This window comes from Mizuhopecten yessoensis, unplaced genomic scaffold (genome assembly GCF_002113885.1).
Source record: "Mizuhopecten yessoensis strain PY_sf001 unplaced genomic scaffold, ASM211388v2 scaffold10831, whole genome shotgun sequence".
Taxonomy (NCBI): Eukaryota; Metazoa; Mollusca; class Bivalvia; order Pectinida; family Pectinidae; genus Mizuhopecten; species Mizuhopecten yessoensis.
In genome coordinates this window covers 603002-622628 of record NW_018408743.1, presented here as the reverse complement: position 1 = coordinate 622628, position 19627 = coordinate 603002, and the positions used below count along the sequence as shown (strand labels likewise).

Below are 19627 nucleotides of genomic sequence, written 5' to 3'. Positions count from 1 at the left end.
CAGATGCTGCCTATGACTTTGGTAATTTTAGATCATTTAAAAAAAAAAGGTTCATTTGCCATAATAATTAATACATTGATAAAATTTCGGAAAAACAAACTTCATGAAAAATGATCTCCTTAAGATAGTGATCAGCTATATGGTAACGGCGCATGATAATCTTTTTATTTCTGCTTGCTGCATGTGGTGTATTTTTGTACTCATTTGTAGACGTCAGCCTGAGATGCCTAGCTGCAGACAGCACAACCCACCGCACCTTTTAATCCACCGTGTGCTTCTTACTAACAATCACATTTTCTTTGTCCCCCTTTTGTAACAAATAAAAATGTGTTAACAGAATTTTCTATCTCTTTTTATATTTTCATTTGCCATTTTGCATGATTTCAGCAATTCTTGGCTAAAGGTTAATTATGAGATCTAGAGCAGTCACAGTTTTCATGCTGAGAAAGCAGTCAGTTTTATATATCTGGGACAGTTTGATTTAATAGAGGGTAATATTTAGGGCTGCAATGATATGCCTGCCTCACAGTACGATACGGATCACAGTACGATACTTACGATACGATTTGTTCCATGGTACAAGTATCTGCTTAACAGGTCAACTTCATAAGGATTGAGTACAGGAAATGGTCAAGTTTTATCATGGAATTCAATAGTGACCACAATCGAAATCATATATTTTCATAAAATTTCTAGCACTTTTTGGGATGACTGCAAAGTGAACCCTTTCTTTACTGAAAGATTCTTAGATACAAGAACACTTTTTTAATGTTTGTTAAAAATTGGTTGATCATTTAAGTACTGTTAGTGTACCACGATACAGAAGGCAAACAAAACAATTTGATATGATACACAAGGAAGTATCTCCGCGATATCATTGCACCCCTGATATTATTAATTGGACACATTGTTTGGTGAATGGCAAACTAACCAACTAGCTTGAACACTTATACCTGTCTAGGGATAGCACCAGAGTGTATCACATGGACTGTACACTTATACCTGTATAGGGATGGCACCAGAGCGTATCACATGGACTGTACACTTATACCTGCATAGGGATAGCACCAGAGTGTATCACATGGCCTGTACACTTATACCTGTATAGGGATAGCACTAGAGTGTATCACATGGACTGTACTCTTATACCTGTATAGGGATGGCACCAGAGCGTATCACATGGACTGTACACTTATACCTGCATAGGGATAGCACCAGAGTGTATCACATGGGCTGTACACTTATACCTGTATAGGAATAGCACCAGAGTGTATCACATGGACTGTACAGTTATACCTGTATAGGGATAGCACCAGAGTCTATCACATGGCCTGTACCCTTATACCTGTATAGGGATAGCACCAGAGTGTATCGCATGGACTGTACACTTATACCTGTATAGGAATAGCTCCAGAGTGTATCACATGGACTGTACACTTATACCTGTATAGGGATAGCACTAGAGTGTATCACATGGACTGTACTCTTATACCTGTATAGGGATGGCACCAGAGCGTATCACATGGACTGTACACTTATACCTGTATAGGGATAGAACCAGAGTGTATCACATGGACTGTACACTTATACCTGTATATGGATGGCACCAGAGGGTATCACATGGACTGTACACTTATACCTGTATCGGGATGGCACCAGAGTGTATCACATGGACTGTACAGTTATACCTGTATAGGGATAGCACCAGAGTCTATCACATGGCCTGTACCCTTATACCTGTATAGGGATAGCACCAGAGTGTATCACATGGACTGTACTGTAGATATACACTGCTGTATATATATATACACACTATACAGTTAGCATTTACCTGAGGCACTGATATATTGCAAAAATTAAGATTGCCAAATCTTGTTTGAAATTTTAAAACTGCATACGTGCCAGCCCTCTTCATTTAGGAGGAAGACTCCCAATTTCGGAACCTTTAATTTAATTCCCAACCCCTGAATTGGCTTAACTATTCCTATACTCTTAAGATATAATGATTCATCTGAAAGAATACAAAATATGACATCTTAAAGGGTTATTTAATCGCTAGAAGGTATATATAGACACATTTGATTCATGATTTAATTTTGAGGTTGCAAAATCTTCCCCATTGAAATTTCAAAAGGTTGGCAAGTATTTTAACTCAACTTTTTTGGTGTCTATATGATATGAGCCTGAACATTTATTGGTATATATGTAATAGGTGTTTTTATTGTTATCAATCAAAACAAATCACCAGAAATGACATAAACCTGGCTCTCAACCATTCCTACTGTGAAGGCATACATGTACAATATTATATACACCATTAGAAGTGTGACAACTGCTTCCATAGAGTAGAACTTTAAGATAAGAAAGGCTGTTCGGACTACCTGTAATCGTGGGAGTTGACCTCGCTTATCAGAACAGCAAACAGATACCGATGCTGCTCAGCACCAAATACATTCACTAGTTTCTTATTTCTAATGTGTTACATTTGATATAGTGCCCTATGTAGCTAACATAAGCCACTCTAAAGCGCAACCGGTGTAGGGTAAGAGTACCTGTACTAGTATCCTTCGTGGGAGTGGATTTTATGACAGTAACAAAATGTAGAGCAAATAAATCTAAACAAAAATTACTTTGTCATATGCAGCTACCTTGGTTTAAGGGGGGAAAAGTAAATGAAAATCATTCAGACGCTGTTTTAGCATTAGCTGCCACTTCTGTTTAACTGAACCTGAGTAAGTTTATATATCTCTATGCAGCAAAAAGTCAAAATATGTTAAGTTCACATTCAATTTGAAAGTAATTTCAAAGTTGACATAAATTCTGTAATTTAATTTAAAAATATGCACGAGTCTATTTCATCTAGAAGAGTTGTATAGAATAAAAGTGCTTTATGATATTATGGCAGGCTAGTACTTGTCAAAGTGCTGATGTTAGAACACAAGCATAGCATTTGATATATATAAGGCAGAAACGAGGATTGATATCAGATTGTTTTAACTTCCTCGTGGTTTTGCTTTTTACCCAAAAAATCTTTAAAAACGTGAATTTATGAAAGTTTATAGATACAACAGATTAAGGTTATTTGCAAAAGTGTATCTGGTACATGTAGAACCATGCAGGTAGGCGGTGTTTTGATTAACTAAATTCAAATACATGATGTAACTATAGACTGGCTGCCATCTTGGAATTATCAACAACACACTGGCACACAACGTCTGTACAGACAAAATAAATGATTCTCCGAGAATCAATAGTTTACTGTTGCTCACATCAACTTTTATGCCATTTTAGGATTTCTGTTTTTCATGCAGGATCTGCAAGGTCAATTACAGCATCCCAAGGTTAAATAATGTGTCATTTTACAGTTTGAGGTCAGAGGTCGTCACAAAGTTATCAACAAAATAGCTTCACAGAAATATATCAAACACGTGTATATATGGACCTGAACAGAGAACTTCCAGAGAACAGTCCTGATATGAGGTCATGAACATAAAAGAAAAATATAAAATATGGTACAAGTCATCAACAATATCTAGAAAACCTTGTCTGCATACTGAGACACCCCCATGCATACAGGACTGTGATAAAATGAAAGTCAACCATGTTTGTCTCTTTACTACATGCAGTCACCAGCCCTCTGTCACTTGTTTGTAAAAAAAAACTTGATAGAAGTTGTACGCAACAGTCTATCAACAGGCCAACACCACTCACACACCATAGAAGACCAGGATAATTGCAGAATGATGTTCAGAAGGAAAAAAAAGGAAGATAGCAAGTTTTGTTAATGGCTGGTATTCATGTTATATCAAAAGCCCTTAGGCTGCTGTATAACGTAGGACTAGATGTACATATGTTTGTGTCAATAACCAAACTTAGTCACGTACGTGTTCACAAACATCACCTCTTGTACCGTGCAGTTTGTGGTCAAAAAATAGGTCATTGTTGCTTTAAAAAGAATGATCAATTTATTTTTTGAGGTCATCGCTCTACAGACTTCATTACTTTTCCGATTGTCATGAAACTTCACACACATGTTCACAAACATCAGTTTGCATTACGACCCGCTGCGGTCAAAAACTAGGTCAATGTTACTATAAATAGAGTTTGATGGGGAAATTGCTCTACAGACTTCATTTCTTTTCCAATCATCACAAAACTTCACACAACTAGCTAACATACATCACCTCTTATTCCACTTTGCTTTTCGAACTTCTGTGGTCCAAAACTAGGTCGCTGTTACTTGACAGCTTTAAGTGTGAAGGTATTCATATCATCTGCGATGCCTTGTTTCAATATTTCCTGGGGCCCCATGTTGGCAGCCATTTTTTTCTGGGATGCATCAAGTACAGACAAGGTAGATAATTTAGATGTGTTTAATACAGCAAGAAATAAAATCTACAAAGACGAAACAAACACAATTACAAATTTGGAACAGACCATAAGAAGAGACATATACCAAATTGTTTCATGCTCTTCGCTCACATATTCAAGAATACATCAAGCATACCACTTACAAGGTTTCCTTTCTATGAACGCTACTTGGATGATTGCTAAACCCTTGAATGTTGCTTAAGTCTATATATAATAAGTAAAGACATGCTTGACTTGCTCTTGGGAGCATGGTCCAAACTAGCATGACGATCTGAGGAGAAGGCAGTGGCGGGTTGAAGATAGAAATAGGTGGGCAGGTCTGTGATATGTACCAGCAGGACTGTGATCAGCATGTTTGTCATCAATGTCAAAAAGTCATGTCACTTATGTAACCTACACACACAGGTATACAAAACAACACACCTAATTATGACGTCACCACAACTGTCTGTAGTGTGTAAATGTCATCACTTCATGCATTGTAACCGTATCACATGTAATCAATTTTGGCTGGCATGTCAAAATTATAGTACAATGTTGAAGAGTAGGCTATCTCAAATGAGGAGTTATTAATTTGAAGTTGTAAGATCGTAAAATAATTAATAATGACTGCGACAGGAAATTCTAATGCCTAAGGTTAAAATTAAGGTTAAAACTTTGACTACCAAAATAGACATGAACAGAACCCTGGTTTTAAGACTAAAAATCTGAGATTTTCCTGTCTACATGACAATCACCGCCTACACTTAGACATGACAGCTTAAGCTTATTATACACACACAGGTGGGGCATCTATCTCATAATCTCTCTGTCTTACACACACATAAAGGAACCTGTTAGTTAGTCATATGTAGGTATCGGGGATACGAAAATTTTACTTGAGGGTGTAGAATCTGAGAACCAAAACAGGCTTTCAAAAGTCCTGACCACGCTAAACCCTCTGGTACAATTTCTACATGTACAAACGAAGACAAAATTTCTTCAAATAAGTTCGACCTGAATTTGACCTGAAGTTGACATTATGAACTTTTCAGGTCAATCCCAGGTCAAACTCAGGTCAGTTTTTCACTGGAAATTCCCGTTTTGAATTTATTTTTCTTGAAACTTTTGTACTCTTCATGCTTTAATTGTTGTACCTGTACTAAATTATGATTGCCCTAATTGACATTTTTTATTGCATATATTGTGAGTGTGCCTATTTATCCCTGCGCAGATCTGTTAAAATTTGATGATATACTCAAGTTTAAGTCCATTAAATATACATGTAAATACTTTTATAGTATAGGTACTATGAAAACTTCCAGTATTATAAAACAATTTTTCAAGTCTCATATCCAACGTCCAATCAGATTTATATATCTGATATAAAAACCTTTTATATTTCATTTCAGGGATCCCTGTATCCCTGCAAAAAAAAAATGAAGTTTTGGATTCAGAAGTTATTTTTCCATTTCTGAAAAGAAAAGTATACCTTGCAAGATTTTTATGAAAAAATAATAGAGATGAAATAAAAAAAATAAAAAATTATCAGCAATAGTGTAGGGAATGAAAAAGATGACTAGACCAGGGATTCAGAGAACTCTGTGCCCATATTCATCAAACCATTGTCATGCTCAAGCATGGATTTTGTGCCCAAACCAAATTACTTGTCACTTACTTAAATCATGTCAAGCGACCAAGAAGTCAAATGAAAGCATTGAAAACAGTATTCGGCTTTAAGTTTCTTCATTTTTTCCCCCCAAATCATTGACAAAATAACATTTTATTAATAAGTTATAACCAGAACAAGAAATCAGGCTTGAGCACAAAATCCATGCTCAAGCATGAGAACGGTTTCATGAATATGGGCCCTGGACTTCAAATCTGTTATGCTGTCGCTCTAACCAATTTAGCTACCTGGTCAACAACTATATATGCGACAGTTATATAACAAAACAAAATTAAGGGGAGGTCACTGTGTAAAGGAAAACCCATGTACAGTAGAGTGGGACAGGGATCCTTAAGTTGAAAGCTTTAAGTATATGACCTGGGTTCTTTGTGTAATTTAATGGACTTTTTTGATAGAGAAGAATTTAAGTCTGTATAGCCGTGCTGTAGTAGGAAAACATTTTAGCTGTTTCAATTAATGCTGTCTTAAACGAGCTGCATGTAACAAAATTAGAACATGCTATTTTCAGGTAGATAATGGGGTTGTGGACAAACCAAAGGAGACCCAACAGCTCTCTACCATGGAAAAGTTCCTGTCCTTCAAGAGGAAACACAGCAAGGTCTATTCTTCTATGGCTGGTGTGTGGCATGTTATACAGTTAAATGTTATTAACTGGTAACCTAACTGCTTAAAAAGGAACAAAACAAAATATTTAACATTCAAATTTTCTAAAATAAAATATTGGGATTTTTATTTACCAGCGGGTGAAATTAATAATAGCTCATTTTTTGGAAAATACAAATCTGGGAAAAAATTGCTATGTGGGCATTTTAAAATTTGAGGGGTGAAATTTCCCTGGGGTTGCAGCTGGACTGATGTTACTCTACTTTTATTATTGCCTGCAAAAAAACCCACTTGACATATAATGCATCACTCTGTCAGCATTGTTGGTATCGTTAGCACAATTGGTTTCTGTGCAATGATTCTTAAAAACATGCCATATTATTTACATGAAACTTTCTACACAGACCTATAATATCAATAACGCTCCCGAGTTAAATTTTGACCCAAATCTGAAAACCAGCGTGGCTGCCAATGGGGCAATAGCTCACTGAAAATAACAAGTTGTAGATTGGGGTCACACTCGGAATGTAGGAAAATCTAACTTGGGTACATAATATAACAGCTAAGAGATATATGGTATGTTTTTATGTGTATTTGAGAATAATTTTACTGATTGTTTTTTAGCTCACCTGGCCCGAAGGGCCTAGTGAGCTTATGGCATGGTGCGGCGTCCGTCGTCCGTCCGTCCGTAACCGCAAGGCCTAGGGTGATGATATTTGGCCAGAAGCAAACTGGGATAGAGGGCTACAAAGTTTGTTCAAATAAATTACCTTCACCTATTTTCAAAGTCACAGGGGTCAAATATATTAAAAAACTTTAAACAACTTCTTCTGAATAACCAAAACGCCCAGGGTGATGATATTTGGCCAGTAGCATGCTTGGATGAATGGCTACCAAGTTTGTTCAAATGAATGACCTTCATCCATTTTCAAGGTCACAGGGGTCAATTGTCTTAAAAAATCTTTATACAACTTCTTCTGAATAACTAAGAGGCCTAGGATAATGATATTTGGCAAGTAACATGCTGGGATGAAGGGCTACCAAGTTTGTTCAAATGAATGACCTTGACTGATATTCAAGATCACAATGTTAAAATATGTTTAAAACATTTAAACAACTTCTTTTCAATAACCACAAGTTCTAGGATAATGATATTTGGCCAGTAGCTTGCTATGATGAAGGGCTACCAAATTTGTTCAAATGAATGACTTTGACAAATATTTAAGGTCACAGGGGTCAAATATATTTAAAACCTTTATTCAACTTCTTCTAAATAACTAAGAGGCCTAGGGTTATGATATTTGGCAAGTAACATGCTGGGATGAAGGGCTACCAAGTTTGTTCAAATGAATGACCTTGAAGTATATCCAAGGTCACAGGGGTCAAATATGTTTAAAAAACCCTTTAAACGACCTCTCAATTAGCAAAAGGCCAAGGGTGATGATATTTGGCAATTAACAGGCTGGGATGAAAGGCTACCAAGTTTGTTAAAATGAATGACCTTCGCCCATATTCAAGGTCACAGTGGTCAATATATGTTTAAATCTTTAAATGACTTGTTCTGTATAACCAAAAGGTCCAGGGTAATGATATTTTGGCAAAAGCATGCTTGGTTGGAAGACTTTAAAATTTGTTCAACCTAATGTCCTTGTTCGACATTCAAGGTCACAGGCGTCATATGTTTATATCTTTTAATAGGTTCTTATGAATCAAACACTGATATTCTGCCTCTAGCTGTATTTTAGTCCACGTTTAAGATTACAAGTGTGAGATTAATACCAGGTGAGCGATTCAGGCCCATTTGGCCTCTTGTTAAGTTTTGAAAAGAATATGTAGTTCAATCTTAGAAACAATTGAAAGAGAGGGCCAAAAAAAGCAAGAAAAAAACACCCTGATACAAAGCAAGGTTATGTTTGAGCTCTCAATGGGACAGAAATATTTTTCTTTTTTACATGCATCTCTCTGCCTTTCCTGTGGGATTTTCGAATGAGTCGATCAATGATAATAAACAGAACAAATTATTTCATCTAGACACAACTGGAGAAAAACATATTCTGATATTCCATTGACCAGAATCGTTTAACTAGAAAACTATTTTTCGATGATTTATTATTTTAGAAAAGTTAAAATGCAAAATCTAAACTTCGATATATTTGTGGCTTCAAATTGTTGAGGAATGAAATAAAAATTATAAATAGCATTTTCAATAAAACTCCTTTTCTAGGATCCATGTTTCAAACCATAAAAACACATGGATTTTTTTTTTGTGGGGATCAATGAATTTCAATGGGCTCATTAAAAATTAAATCATCCTGGAATTACAAAATCTTTAAGAGTATATTTCTGTGACATTCCAGAGGAGAAGAAGAGATACCGAATATTTGAGTCCAACATGAAACTTGCGGCCAAGATTCAGCAGACTGAGAGACCAGGAAGTACTGCTCGCTACGGTGCTACAAAGTTTGCAGATCTTACAGGTGTGTGCCGAGGTCTGAAATAAAAAATTAACCCCGAGGTCTGAAAGTATCGACTAGCATTTCAGTCTTGGTGTGGTAGAACTTGCTGACCTCTGATGTACTGGAATCAATTTCGTTGTCTAGACCCTTGATGAAAACTTTTCTTATCTTAACCAAGAAATTTCTTTACATCTTGTTCACCGTCACATGTTAACAATAAAGACAATGTCAGCTTTGCAATTTAAAAATATGAATGACTAATAGCCTGTTTTCTCCATCTTCAGAAATTATTTCTCAAGTTCTGAAAAATAAAAAACAGTTTAAATCAGGTGTCCAAAATATTCAAATCACAATTTGAAAATATAAGAAAAATATTAGAATTAGTTTCGTGTAGCCAAATATATTTACAAGTTGTAGTTGACAGTTGGCTAGTAGTAGTGTTCAGAAAGATCAAAAATGTTAAATAGAAGGAATAGGACTTTGATTTTATGATTGTAGAGAAAGAGTTCCGCCAGCATGTCGGTTATAAGTGGGACCTAAAGGGTAATGTTGGTATGCAGAAGGCAGAGATCCCCCGAGGTACCACCCCAGAGGCCTTCGACTGGCGTGACCACAACGCTGTGACTGAAGTCAAGAACCAGGTAGAATACCTGATTTGATACATGTATATAAATTTAGTGTTTAGGGAGAAAAGGGCACCTAGATAAGAGCATAATGTCAAATGTATCTTGGACTCTGTTCATTCACTGTTTTGCAAAGTTTCTGCGAAAGATTTTATTTAATCCCCAACTGGACCTTTATGGCTATAGGTCTTCATCATTAATATTTTGAAGTTCATATTAAAAGCTTACTTTGTAGAAGAGAAGACAGCAGTTTTTCTGGAGAAAATATTCGAACTGTTTAATACATGTGGATATATTTCTAAAATTTAAATAATTTCACTTCTATTCTGGATCAGATACTCATGTTTATTAGTTAAGCATGCATTCATTTTCCTCAGGACATGAAATCTATTGTAATGTGGGGATGTATCATTATATTGTGTTCTGTGAAAAGGCAAAGTCTGTCTTCTAAAAGAGTTTCCATTTCAAGCTAGTGGTGATTGTATGTCTGTTTTCAAGCCATGCGTCAAATTCTCTTAAAACCCCATCATCACATTTTGTTTGCTACTTGCCTATAGGACAAAGATTAGCCCTTTCAGCCCTATGTAACTTTAGTAGACTCTACCATGCACTGATATGGATGAGTCCATTATGGTCTACAGTGGTAAAAGGGTTAGGAGTGCTGATGAAATTTTGTATTTTCCATGGTCATCTGATTGATATTTCAGGGCTCATGCGGGTCCTGTTGGGCCTTTTCCACCACAGGAAATATTGAGGGCCAGTGGGCTATCAAACAGGGCAAGCTTGTATCCCTATCTGAACAAGGTACATATCTCTTTGTATTACACCTGTGTCTTTGACAGCTGGAGATGATGTGGAAGCATATATATCAACCTACAATCAAGGCTTTATAGTTATGCCTGGTGTATATCTTATTTGATGTATAATTATGTGTCCAATATCATTAATATCCAATTTTGTCTGAGTGTCAAAAGATAAGTTGCCGGCTGTTATTGATCCATTTAAATATTTATAAGCCTGACTGAATGGTGCCATGGTGCTAGATCCGTTGTCCTTCTTTTCGTCCGGTGTTAACATTTTACTTAAATAACTTCTTCTAAAAAAACAAAAAGCCCTAGTGTGATGAAAATTGAATAGTAGATACTAGGATAAAGGGCTGTCAAGTTTGCTCAAATGTGTAAAACATTTCAACAACTTCTAATGAATAACCAAGAGACAGATCATGAGATGGTGATGCTATTTGGCCAGTAGCATGTTGGGACGCCTTCGTTATGATAATTTAGCTTATTTTAATGAATTTGCCTTGACCATCTACATCTTTAAAGGTCACTGATGAGCTGTACAGGCCCATAGGGCCTCTCGTTAACTACAGATATACGTGGATAGCTGGTTTTATCCAAATGTACCAACGGGAAACAAATTCAAGGTTACCGAAATGAGGAAATGAAAAACACCTGACAACTGTTAATGTACAACAACCCTTCATAACATGCTGAATAAAAGATGTACAGAAACACATATTTTACTGCGTAATATTATACAAATATTGTGATACATCTTCTCATCATGCAGGGTTGAGGACTAGCGTTAATCTTGTGAAAAAAAGGTGGGAAAAGAATAGTTTTAAAACAAACAGTGAAAAACATTTAAGGATCCCTGTCCCACTACGCTGTTGTTTTTGGTATGTTTCCATAACCTCCCTTTCATTTTGCTTTGAATACATGTAGCACACAGCTGGTAAAGGATTCTTAAGTTGATCAAGTAGCTCAGGTGGTCCGAGCGATAGTATATCAATCTGAAGTCCTTTGTTCTAACAAAGTAAAAGGATGGTACCCTGGGCAGATAAGGAGCTGATAGCTCATCAGGGTCATTGACATGTTTCAGGTCACGTATTCACAGAGGATGGTTCATGCAAAATACTTCAATTAAATCATAATTTATACAAAAAAAAAAATTGTTTCTTTAACTTTATGTGAGAAAAGTTAGTTTTAAATCAATTGTGGATCTATCCATACATTGAACACTGTGTTAATTATGTTTTATTTATGTCATCTTTATCATGTTTTCATAAAAGTCTGGCAAGATATTGTTTTATTTTCAGAAATGATTTATAAAAGCTATTGTCATGCCGGATCAAAGGTGTTTACAATGTGAATTTATATATAGCTTTTGGCAGTGGTACGGGGATCATTTATCTAAAATTTCATGCTAGAGATATTGCTAATGTAGCATGATTAAAACTTCGAAAGTAAGACAGGACTTGAATTTTCTGGAAACAGGTTTTTGAACAGCTGACTGTCACAATAATTTCAAGAAGACAGGCCTGGTTTGTAACTTTTGTCACCTGTCCAGTGTGAAAGGTGCGACAGTGGTTGAGACAGGTGTTGCCCAGGTAAACGAGGTTGATGTCACGATCGTTGTCTTCGGGAGATAAGGAGCTGATAGCTCATCAGGGTCATTGACATGTTTCAGGTCACGTATTCACAGAGGATGGTTCATGCAAAATACTTCAATTAAATCATAATTTATACAAAAAAAAAATTGTTTCTTTAACTTTATGTGAGAAAAGTTAGTTTTAAATCAATTGTGGATCTATCCATACATTAATTATAAAAATTGAAGCTCGTGTTGAGTACGACCTGGAATGACCAGACCAGATCGTCCACTTTTTAAATTGCAACATTACCAGGTACAATGCCTGGTGACCCTATTGATGTTAACACAAGGGTCAGCAAAAACAGCATCAGATCACAAAATCTGTTTCTATTTAAAAACTGAAGTCTTGTCTATTGTAAAAGTGACCAGCATGTATTATTTATTTACACTATTTACTCACTGTCAAACCTGCTCAAGGGACCACATCTGTTAAGAGACCACTTTTAATGTTCCCCAATGTAGTAGTTTTTTTATGAAAACTGAACTTGTATTAACCCATTCACCCCTAAAGTCACATTTGAACCTTACCAAATCAAAGACTTGGCGAGTTCAGTTTAGACATGTAGGGGTGAATGAGTTCAGAGATCACTGTTAGACTCCCCATTTAGTCAGCTTTGAGTGTATTTATATAACAGACAAGCTATATCTATTTTTATAAACAACAAAGCAACAAATTATTTTTATTTACACAATTTTTTTAATGAATTTGATCATATTTGGGGTATTAAAATTGTGTGTTTCAATTTCAAGTTAATTGCTATGTGATACATTGTATAATGAAAATCAGCACATTACATTAATTTTCCAAAATGCTGACCTAGACACATCCAAAATTACCTAAATGACTTGGTATTATACCCATTCTTACAACAGTGAATTTTGGCAGATGTACTTTCAAGCATATTTGTATTCTTGGACAAGGCTGATAAGATTTTCCATGAGGTCAGCGTAGTGTGAAAACAGCTGTTTTTGACGTCACTTTGGATTAGACTTATAGATAGAAGGAACCCGTTTGGGTCGCCATCTGCCCTTTCTCACCAGCCTTGGCCTGTTGTCTGACCTTGTACAAATTCTATATTGAGGTCTACCTAGTAGATAAGTAGGATAAGGGAGTTCTGCTGTACATATTTGGGAATTCGCAGAATTTTGTTTCGAAATGCATTGACCAATGACACAAATTAGTATGCGAACCAAACTAATTAAATGCTGAACTGGTTTGATACAGTTATATACACATATTTCAAAGCACTGGTATACCTTTTGTAAACTAAACACTTTCATTATTAAAAGTCACTTCAAACTTTAAAGAAACATTATTGGTTATCTTTCTTTATGAAATATACATTCTCATCTACATTGAATATTCATGTTCTATAGATGAAAAGTACAAAATTGTGAAAATACTGAAAAAGTTCAAAGAAAAAAAATCACATTTTGCTTTGGTTCATTTTTCGAGATTTCAAATAAAATGATTTTTTTTTTACCCCAACACAATGTTCCAAACATTTATGGTAGAATTTATTGAAGTTATTGTTTTGTAAGTGGGACAAGGATCCTAACATTTTCTTGTACCATCTTTATCATCGACTTTTCCCTTATACAAGTTATACAAAGAGGTCAACTGGGTGATTGTCTGAGGTCAAACGGCACATTCCTTGGTGTCACAAGAATTTTAGTGGTCACATTATTTCAGAGTTTCAATCAGTAAATGTTCTTATCAAAATGACATTTTTTTGTCCAATATCAGATTATTTCTATATATTTTAACTTGAATATTCATACTGGTATATGCTAAATAACAAAATTGCTGTATTTAAGTGTCATTAACAGAATTGCTGTATTTACCTGTTGATTACAAAATTGATGTATTTACCTGCTAATTACAGAACTGGTCGACTGTGATAAGGTAGATGAGGGTTGTAATGGTGGACTGCCCAGTCAGGCCTACAAAGAAATCATCAGACTTGGTAATGTCTTCCCTCCTCACTCAGTCACAGATTCTGTTATGTCTCCCCTCCTCACTCAGTCACAGAGTCTGTAATGTCTTCCCTCCTCACTCAGTCACAGATTCTGTTATGTCTCCCCTCCTCATTCAGTCACCGATTCTGTAATGTCTCCCCTCCTCACTCGGTCCCAGATTCTGTTATGTCTTCCCTCCTCACTCAGTCACAGTGGACTGCCCAGTCAGGCCTACAAAGAAATCATCAGACTTGGTAATGTCTTCCCTACTCACTCAGTCACAGATTCTGTTATGTCTCCCCTCCTCCCTCAGTCCCAGATTCTGTAATGTCTCCCCTCCTCACTTAGTCACAGATTCTGTTATGTCTCCCCTCCTCATTCAGTCACAGATTCTGTAATGTCTCCCCTCCTCACTCAGTCACAGATTCTGTAATGTCTCCCCTCCTCACTCAGTCACAGATTCTGTAATGTCTCCCCTCCTCACTCAGTCACAGATTCTGTTATGTCTTCCCTCCTCACTCAGTCACAGATTCTGTAATGTCTTCCCTCCTCACTCAGTCACAGATTCTGTAATGTCTCCCCTCCTCACTCAGTCACAGATTCTGTAATGTCTCCCCTCCTCACTCAGTCACAGATTCTGTAATGTCTCCCCTCCTCACTCAGTCACAGATTCTGTAATGTCTCCCCTCCTCACTCAGTCACAGATTCTGTAATGTCTCCCCTCCTCACTCAGTCACAGATTCTGTAATGTCTCCCCTCCTCACTCAGTCACAGATTCTGTAATGTCTCCCCTCCTCACTCAGTCACAGATTCTGTAATGTCTCCCCTCCTCACTCAGTCACAGATTCTGTAATGTCTCCCCTCCTCACTCAGTCACAGATTCTGTAATGTCTCCCCTCCTCACTCAGTCACAGATTCTGTAATGTCTCCCCTCCTCACTCAGTCACAGATTCTGTAATGTCTCCCCTCCTCACTCAGTCACAGATTCTGTAATGTCTCCCCTCCTCACTCAGTCACAGATTCTGTAATGTCTCCCCTCCTCACTCAGTCACAGATTCTGTAATGTCTCCCCTCCTCACTCAGTCACAGATTCTGTAATGTCTCCCCTCCTCACTCAGTCACAGATTCTGTAATGTCTCCCCTCCTCACTCAGTCACAGATTCTGTAATGTCTCCCCTCCTCACTCAGTCACAGATTCTGTAATGTCTCCCCTCCTCACTCAGTCACAGATTCTGTAATGTCTTCCCTCCTCACTCAGTCACAGATTCTGTAATGTCTCCCCTCCTCACTCAGTCACAGATTCTGTAATGTCTCCCCTCCTCAGTCACAGATTCTGTAATGTCTCCCCTCCTCACTCAGTCACAGATTCTGTTATGTCTCTCCTCCTCACTTACAGATTCTGTAATCTCACTCAGTCACAGATTCTGTTATGTCTCCCCTCCTCACTTAGTCACAGATTCTGTAATGTCTCCCCTCCTCACTCAGTCACAGATTCTGTTATGTCTCCCCTCCTCACTCAGTCACAGATTCTGTTATGTCTCCCCTCCTCTTTCAGTCACAGATTCTGTAATGTCTCCCCTCCTCACTTAGTCACAGATTCTGTAATGTCTCCCCTCCTCACTCAGTCACAGATTCTGTTATGTCTCCCCTCCTCACTTACAGAAAGTTAAACGAAGAGAACCTTATCATACTTTGTTGCCGTCCAGATATTTGATTTCATCCAAATAGTTTTATTTCACAGAGAGCTGAGAACTCTCAAAAACCTTCCATTTTCAGAATAATGTTCCTTTATATCAAAAAGATATATTTATAAACATATTACACAACTCTTTATATAACATCCTTTTCTTTTTTGAATTTTACAATATTGATAATTCTATTAAGCCCATATTCAACTGTACACATGATTATTACCTGTATTTTTACCTCTATCTACCTGTACTAATGTGATTTACTTCTACTGTAGGTGGCCTAGAGACAGAAAAAGAATACAAATACGAAGGGGAAGATGAGAAATGTTTATTCAACAGGTCCGATGTCAGGGTGACCATCAACTCGTCCGTATCCATCTCCAGTGACGAGAAAGGTAAGTTAACTCATCCGTGTCCATCTCCAGTGACAAGAAAGGTAAGTTAACTCGTCCGTGTCCATCTCCAGTGACAAGAAAGGTAAGTTAACTTATCCGTGTCCATTTCCAGTGACGAGAAAGGTAGGTTTTTAACTTAGATACTTTAACTTCAATGTTCGGCCGGTTTGTGTCATCACAGCTTGGAACACAGAAAAGGACAGAGCTGAGCATAGAGGCTTGATGGCCGGAGTGCAGTTTGTTTTTATTTTTTTGAACATCTTGTTAACAGCTAAGGTCATTTAAGGAAGTGCCTCCATGTGTTTTGTGTATGCATGCGTGTATGAGTGACAGAGACCACAGTGTAGAATCCACTTCCAGATTAAAATGAATCATGGCCATTATATTCTTTGATCATAACTTAACAATGTGTCCTCTTTATGTCTCTACCACTCCATTGTCAAGGTCACAGAAAGAATCAAATGTGAGGTCATTATAATGCTTGTTGATAAAATAATTCCTGAATGTCTACTCACATTTTTATGAAACTTTTATGGATAAAACATGACTCGACAAAGAATTATGGTAGAGAATGTGCTTTGCTAGACATAAGTATGTTAATTGTTGTTTTTTTTCATGCAGAAATGGCAGCTTGGCTGGCAAAGAATGGACCAATTTCTATTGGCATCAATGCTTTTGCTATGCAGGTAAGAATGAGAGTTTTGCTGACGAAACTATCTCTCAATGGCAGAGGGGAGATAATTGCTCAGTAGGCAGATACTTTCGGTTGCTTTCTACATAGTAGGTCAGTAGGCATCTTTAATGGACACAACTTTGGAACAAAGAAATAGAAATAAATCCTTAGACTGTTGCCAAGGCTAATTTCCAGGCCAGTAAAAACTGTGTGCAGGGGCTGCTATAATAATCTCCAGTGCTCTTGGGATCACACTTCATAGTAATAATGGCAAAGGGGAGTTAACTGTTGTGTAGTAAACATATTTCTTTGTGTTTAATCATGACTTCAACTGGAATATAAATTTGCAGGTGTCCGAGAGATTTTAATATCGAAACACACTAATAGTCTTTCAAAATGAGATGATTGAATGATTAAATTTTTACTTTCCAGTTCTACATGGGAGGTATTTCCCACCCCTGGAGTTTCTTCTGTAGCCCCAAGGAACTGGATCACGGCGTTCTTATTGTAGGATATGGTGTCCGTGAGTACATATATTTATACACTGTATCATTTACCCCAAGGAACTGGATCACGGCGTTCTTATTGTAGGATATGGGGTCCGTAAGTACATATATTTATACACTGTATCATTTACCCCAAGGAACTGGATCACGGCGTTCTTATTGTAGGATATGGTGTTCGTAAGTACATGTATTTATACAGTCGAATCTGTATTAAGCGACCACCCAAGGGAAATTAAAAAGCAGATCGTTTAAGAAAAGTGGTCGTTTAATAAAGTTTGATGATGTTTTTTGTACAGAATTACACAACCGACATTAACCAAACGACTCCTAATTCAGACAACTGTTAACAGACCACCACCCCAAGCCTCATTTACAGATGTTTGTACAGGGGTACATTCGCGTATCCGGTTGAAACGGTTGAACCGGTTGGACCTGTAAAGAAAACGACAGGCACAGATCTGGACTGAGGCTGACCTCAGGAAAATTTGGCACGTGTAGATTGAGGGGTCCAGATGTACCTGACCAAAACTAAAATGCTGACTAGTTTGCGTTATTACTTTCTAAAACAATGTCAAGCCACATGTAGTTTTTAAGATACGTTATGTAATTCAGTGGACGATTGAAAGAAGGTATTCTTGATACATTAATTGTTATTTATTCTCCGAAACTGTGCATTTTTAGCTCTGCTTATAGAATGGTCCAAGTGCGCTCGTTTATCGTGGAATATTTCTGCGCCACACATACCGTTTCAACCGGGATACGCGAAGTGACCCCAGGTAGTTTAAAACAACATCTTTCAACTGATCAGGTAAATCACTAAACAATAGTCGAGTGATAATTATGACAGTAAACAAACAACTAAGAGTGTTTGAGAAGAATTGTCATTTCACTCAGAACCAACGATCGACTGTGTTTTCAGTAATTACCGTGATTTAAGCTAAATTAATTGTTACGCAAGCTGTTGTGTGAAATGATAGCGGTTCCTGTGGTGGTCCAGCAGATGGGTTCATCTATATTATTCCTTTAATTTTACGATGGAAACTGGAAAGAAAATCCAGATAAAAAAATGACCAAAATAAAGCCGACCACATGTTGCTGAAAAACAGACCGGTATTATTGTTGTTAGTACTTAAGCGTTGAGAAGTTCAGGGATGTTATTAAAGGCTTTCGATATTGATGAGGAATTAGAAACGATATGTGTGCTAACATAAACAGGTTTTGTGCTCAGTTTCGTTGATATTGAATGTTAAATTCGCGCGAGAGTGCTGTCGTGAACATCTCTCAACAGACCCGAGATTTCAAGAATGAAAACCTGCAAGTGTACTACATCCAATCAGATTGGGGATATCGTAGGGTTAAAGGTTATGTTACTTAGCAGGACACTCGCGCAATCAAAATGGTTTTGCTCACCTGCGATAAATATTAGGCCTACAGACTATTTTCACTGCTAAATCAACAATATCGGCAGTTAGAAAATTGATGTTTTATTTGTTTCTGCACATAGTTGAATTTATTATAAGACGGACGCAAATTTGGAGTTACACAAATATTTCAACGACCGTTTGGTGTAAAGGAATGAAAAGTGGTCGCATAAAACAGATGGTCGCTTGAGCAGATTCGACTATACACTGTATCATTTACAAATAAAATGTTTTCAGTGACTTTTAGAGCAGCTATACTTATACTTCAGTCTTATAAAACAATCTTCACTGAAATTTAGAATGTAGAAACAAATCTGCGCCATTTTACACAATATGAAAACCGCCTTAGTGTAGGTTGAAATATACTACAATATATTATTTACTCATAAGAACCTGATAGGAAGATTGAGTAATTTATGATCCTTGGAACTTGGAGAACACAACTCCAATCCTCCTATCAGGTTCTTACCATCACGGTATTATCAGAGTCAATCGTATGAAAAAATATATGTTTGGTATTGGTATCAACTATCCTCCATTGATATTGTTTTTCACCTCAATTTCTTTGTCTTGTGTGTTTAACAGAGGATGGTACACCCTACTGGGCCGTGAAGAACAGCTGGGGACCTGACTGGGGAGAAAAGGTATGAACGGTTAATCAAAATCTCCTGTATCTGTACATACATTTAGTTAAGAAAAGTTTACAATTATCTCTTCATAATTCAAACAAGAGTACCGCGGGGCGGAACAAAATACGCCCGTCGAATGCCATATAGTGTTAAATACTTTCTTACATTGAAACAAGATCTGCATCATTCTAAGAG

At 37.0% G+C, this 19627-nt stretch overlaps 1 protein-coding gene across 3 annotated transcripts in view; it reads left to right on the top strand.

Moving 5' to 3' along the window:
* Window positions 1-19627, top strand: part of LOC110462801 (putative cysteine proteinase CG12163) — a 40563-nt gene that overhangs the window by 17767 nt on the left and 3169 nt on the right. For 2 of the 3 annotated variants that reach the window (XM_021516988.1, XM_021516987.1), the window contains exons 9-17: window positions 6548-6657; window positions 9001-9120; window positions 9598-9740; window positions 10430-10526; window positions 14045-14125; window positions 16084-16203; window positions 16825-16889; window positions 17309-17399; window positions 19389-19447. In XM_021516988.1, the coding sequence (XP_021372663.1) occupies window positions 6548-6657; window positions 9001-9120; window positions 9598-9740; window positions 10430-10526; window positions 14045-14125; window positions 16084-16203; window positions 16825-16889; window positions 17309-17399; window positions 19389-19447 (886 nt within the window). The remainder of the gene's footprint in view (window positions 1-6547; window positions 6658-9000; window positions 9121-9597; window positions 9741-10429; window positions 10527-14044; window positions 14126-16083; window positions 16204-16824; window positions 16890-17308; window positions 17400-19388; window positions 19448-19627) is intronic. The other variant, XM_021516986.1, reaches the window with a different exon arrangement.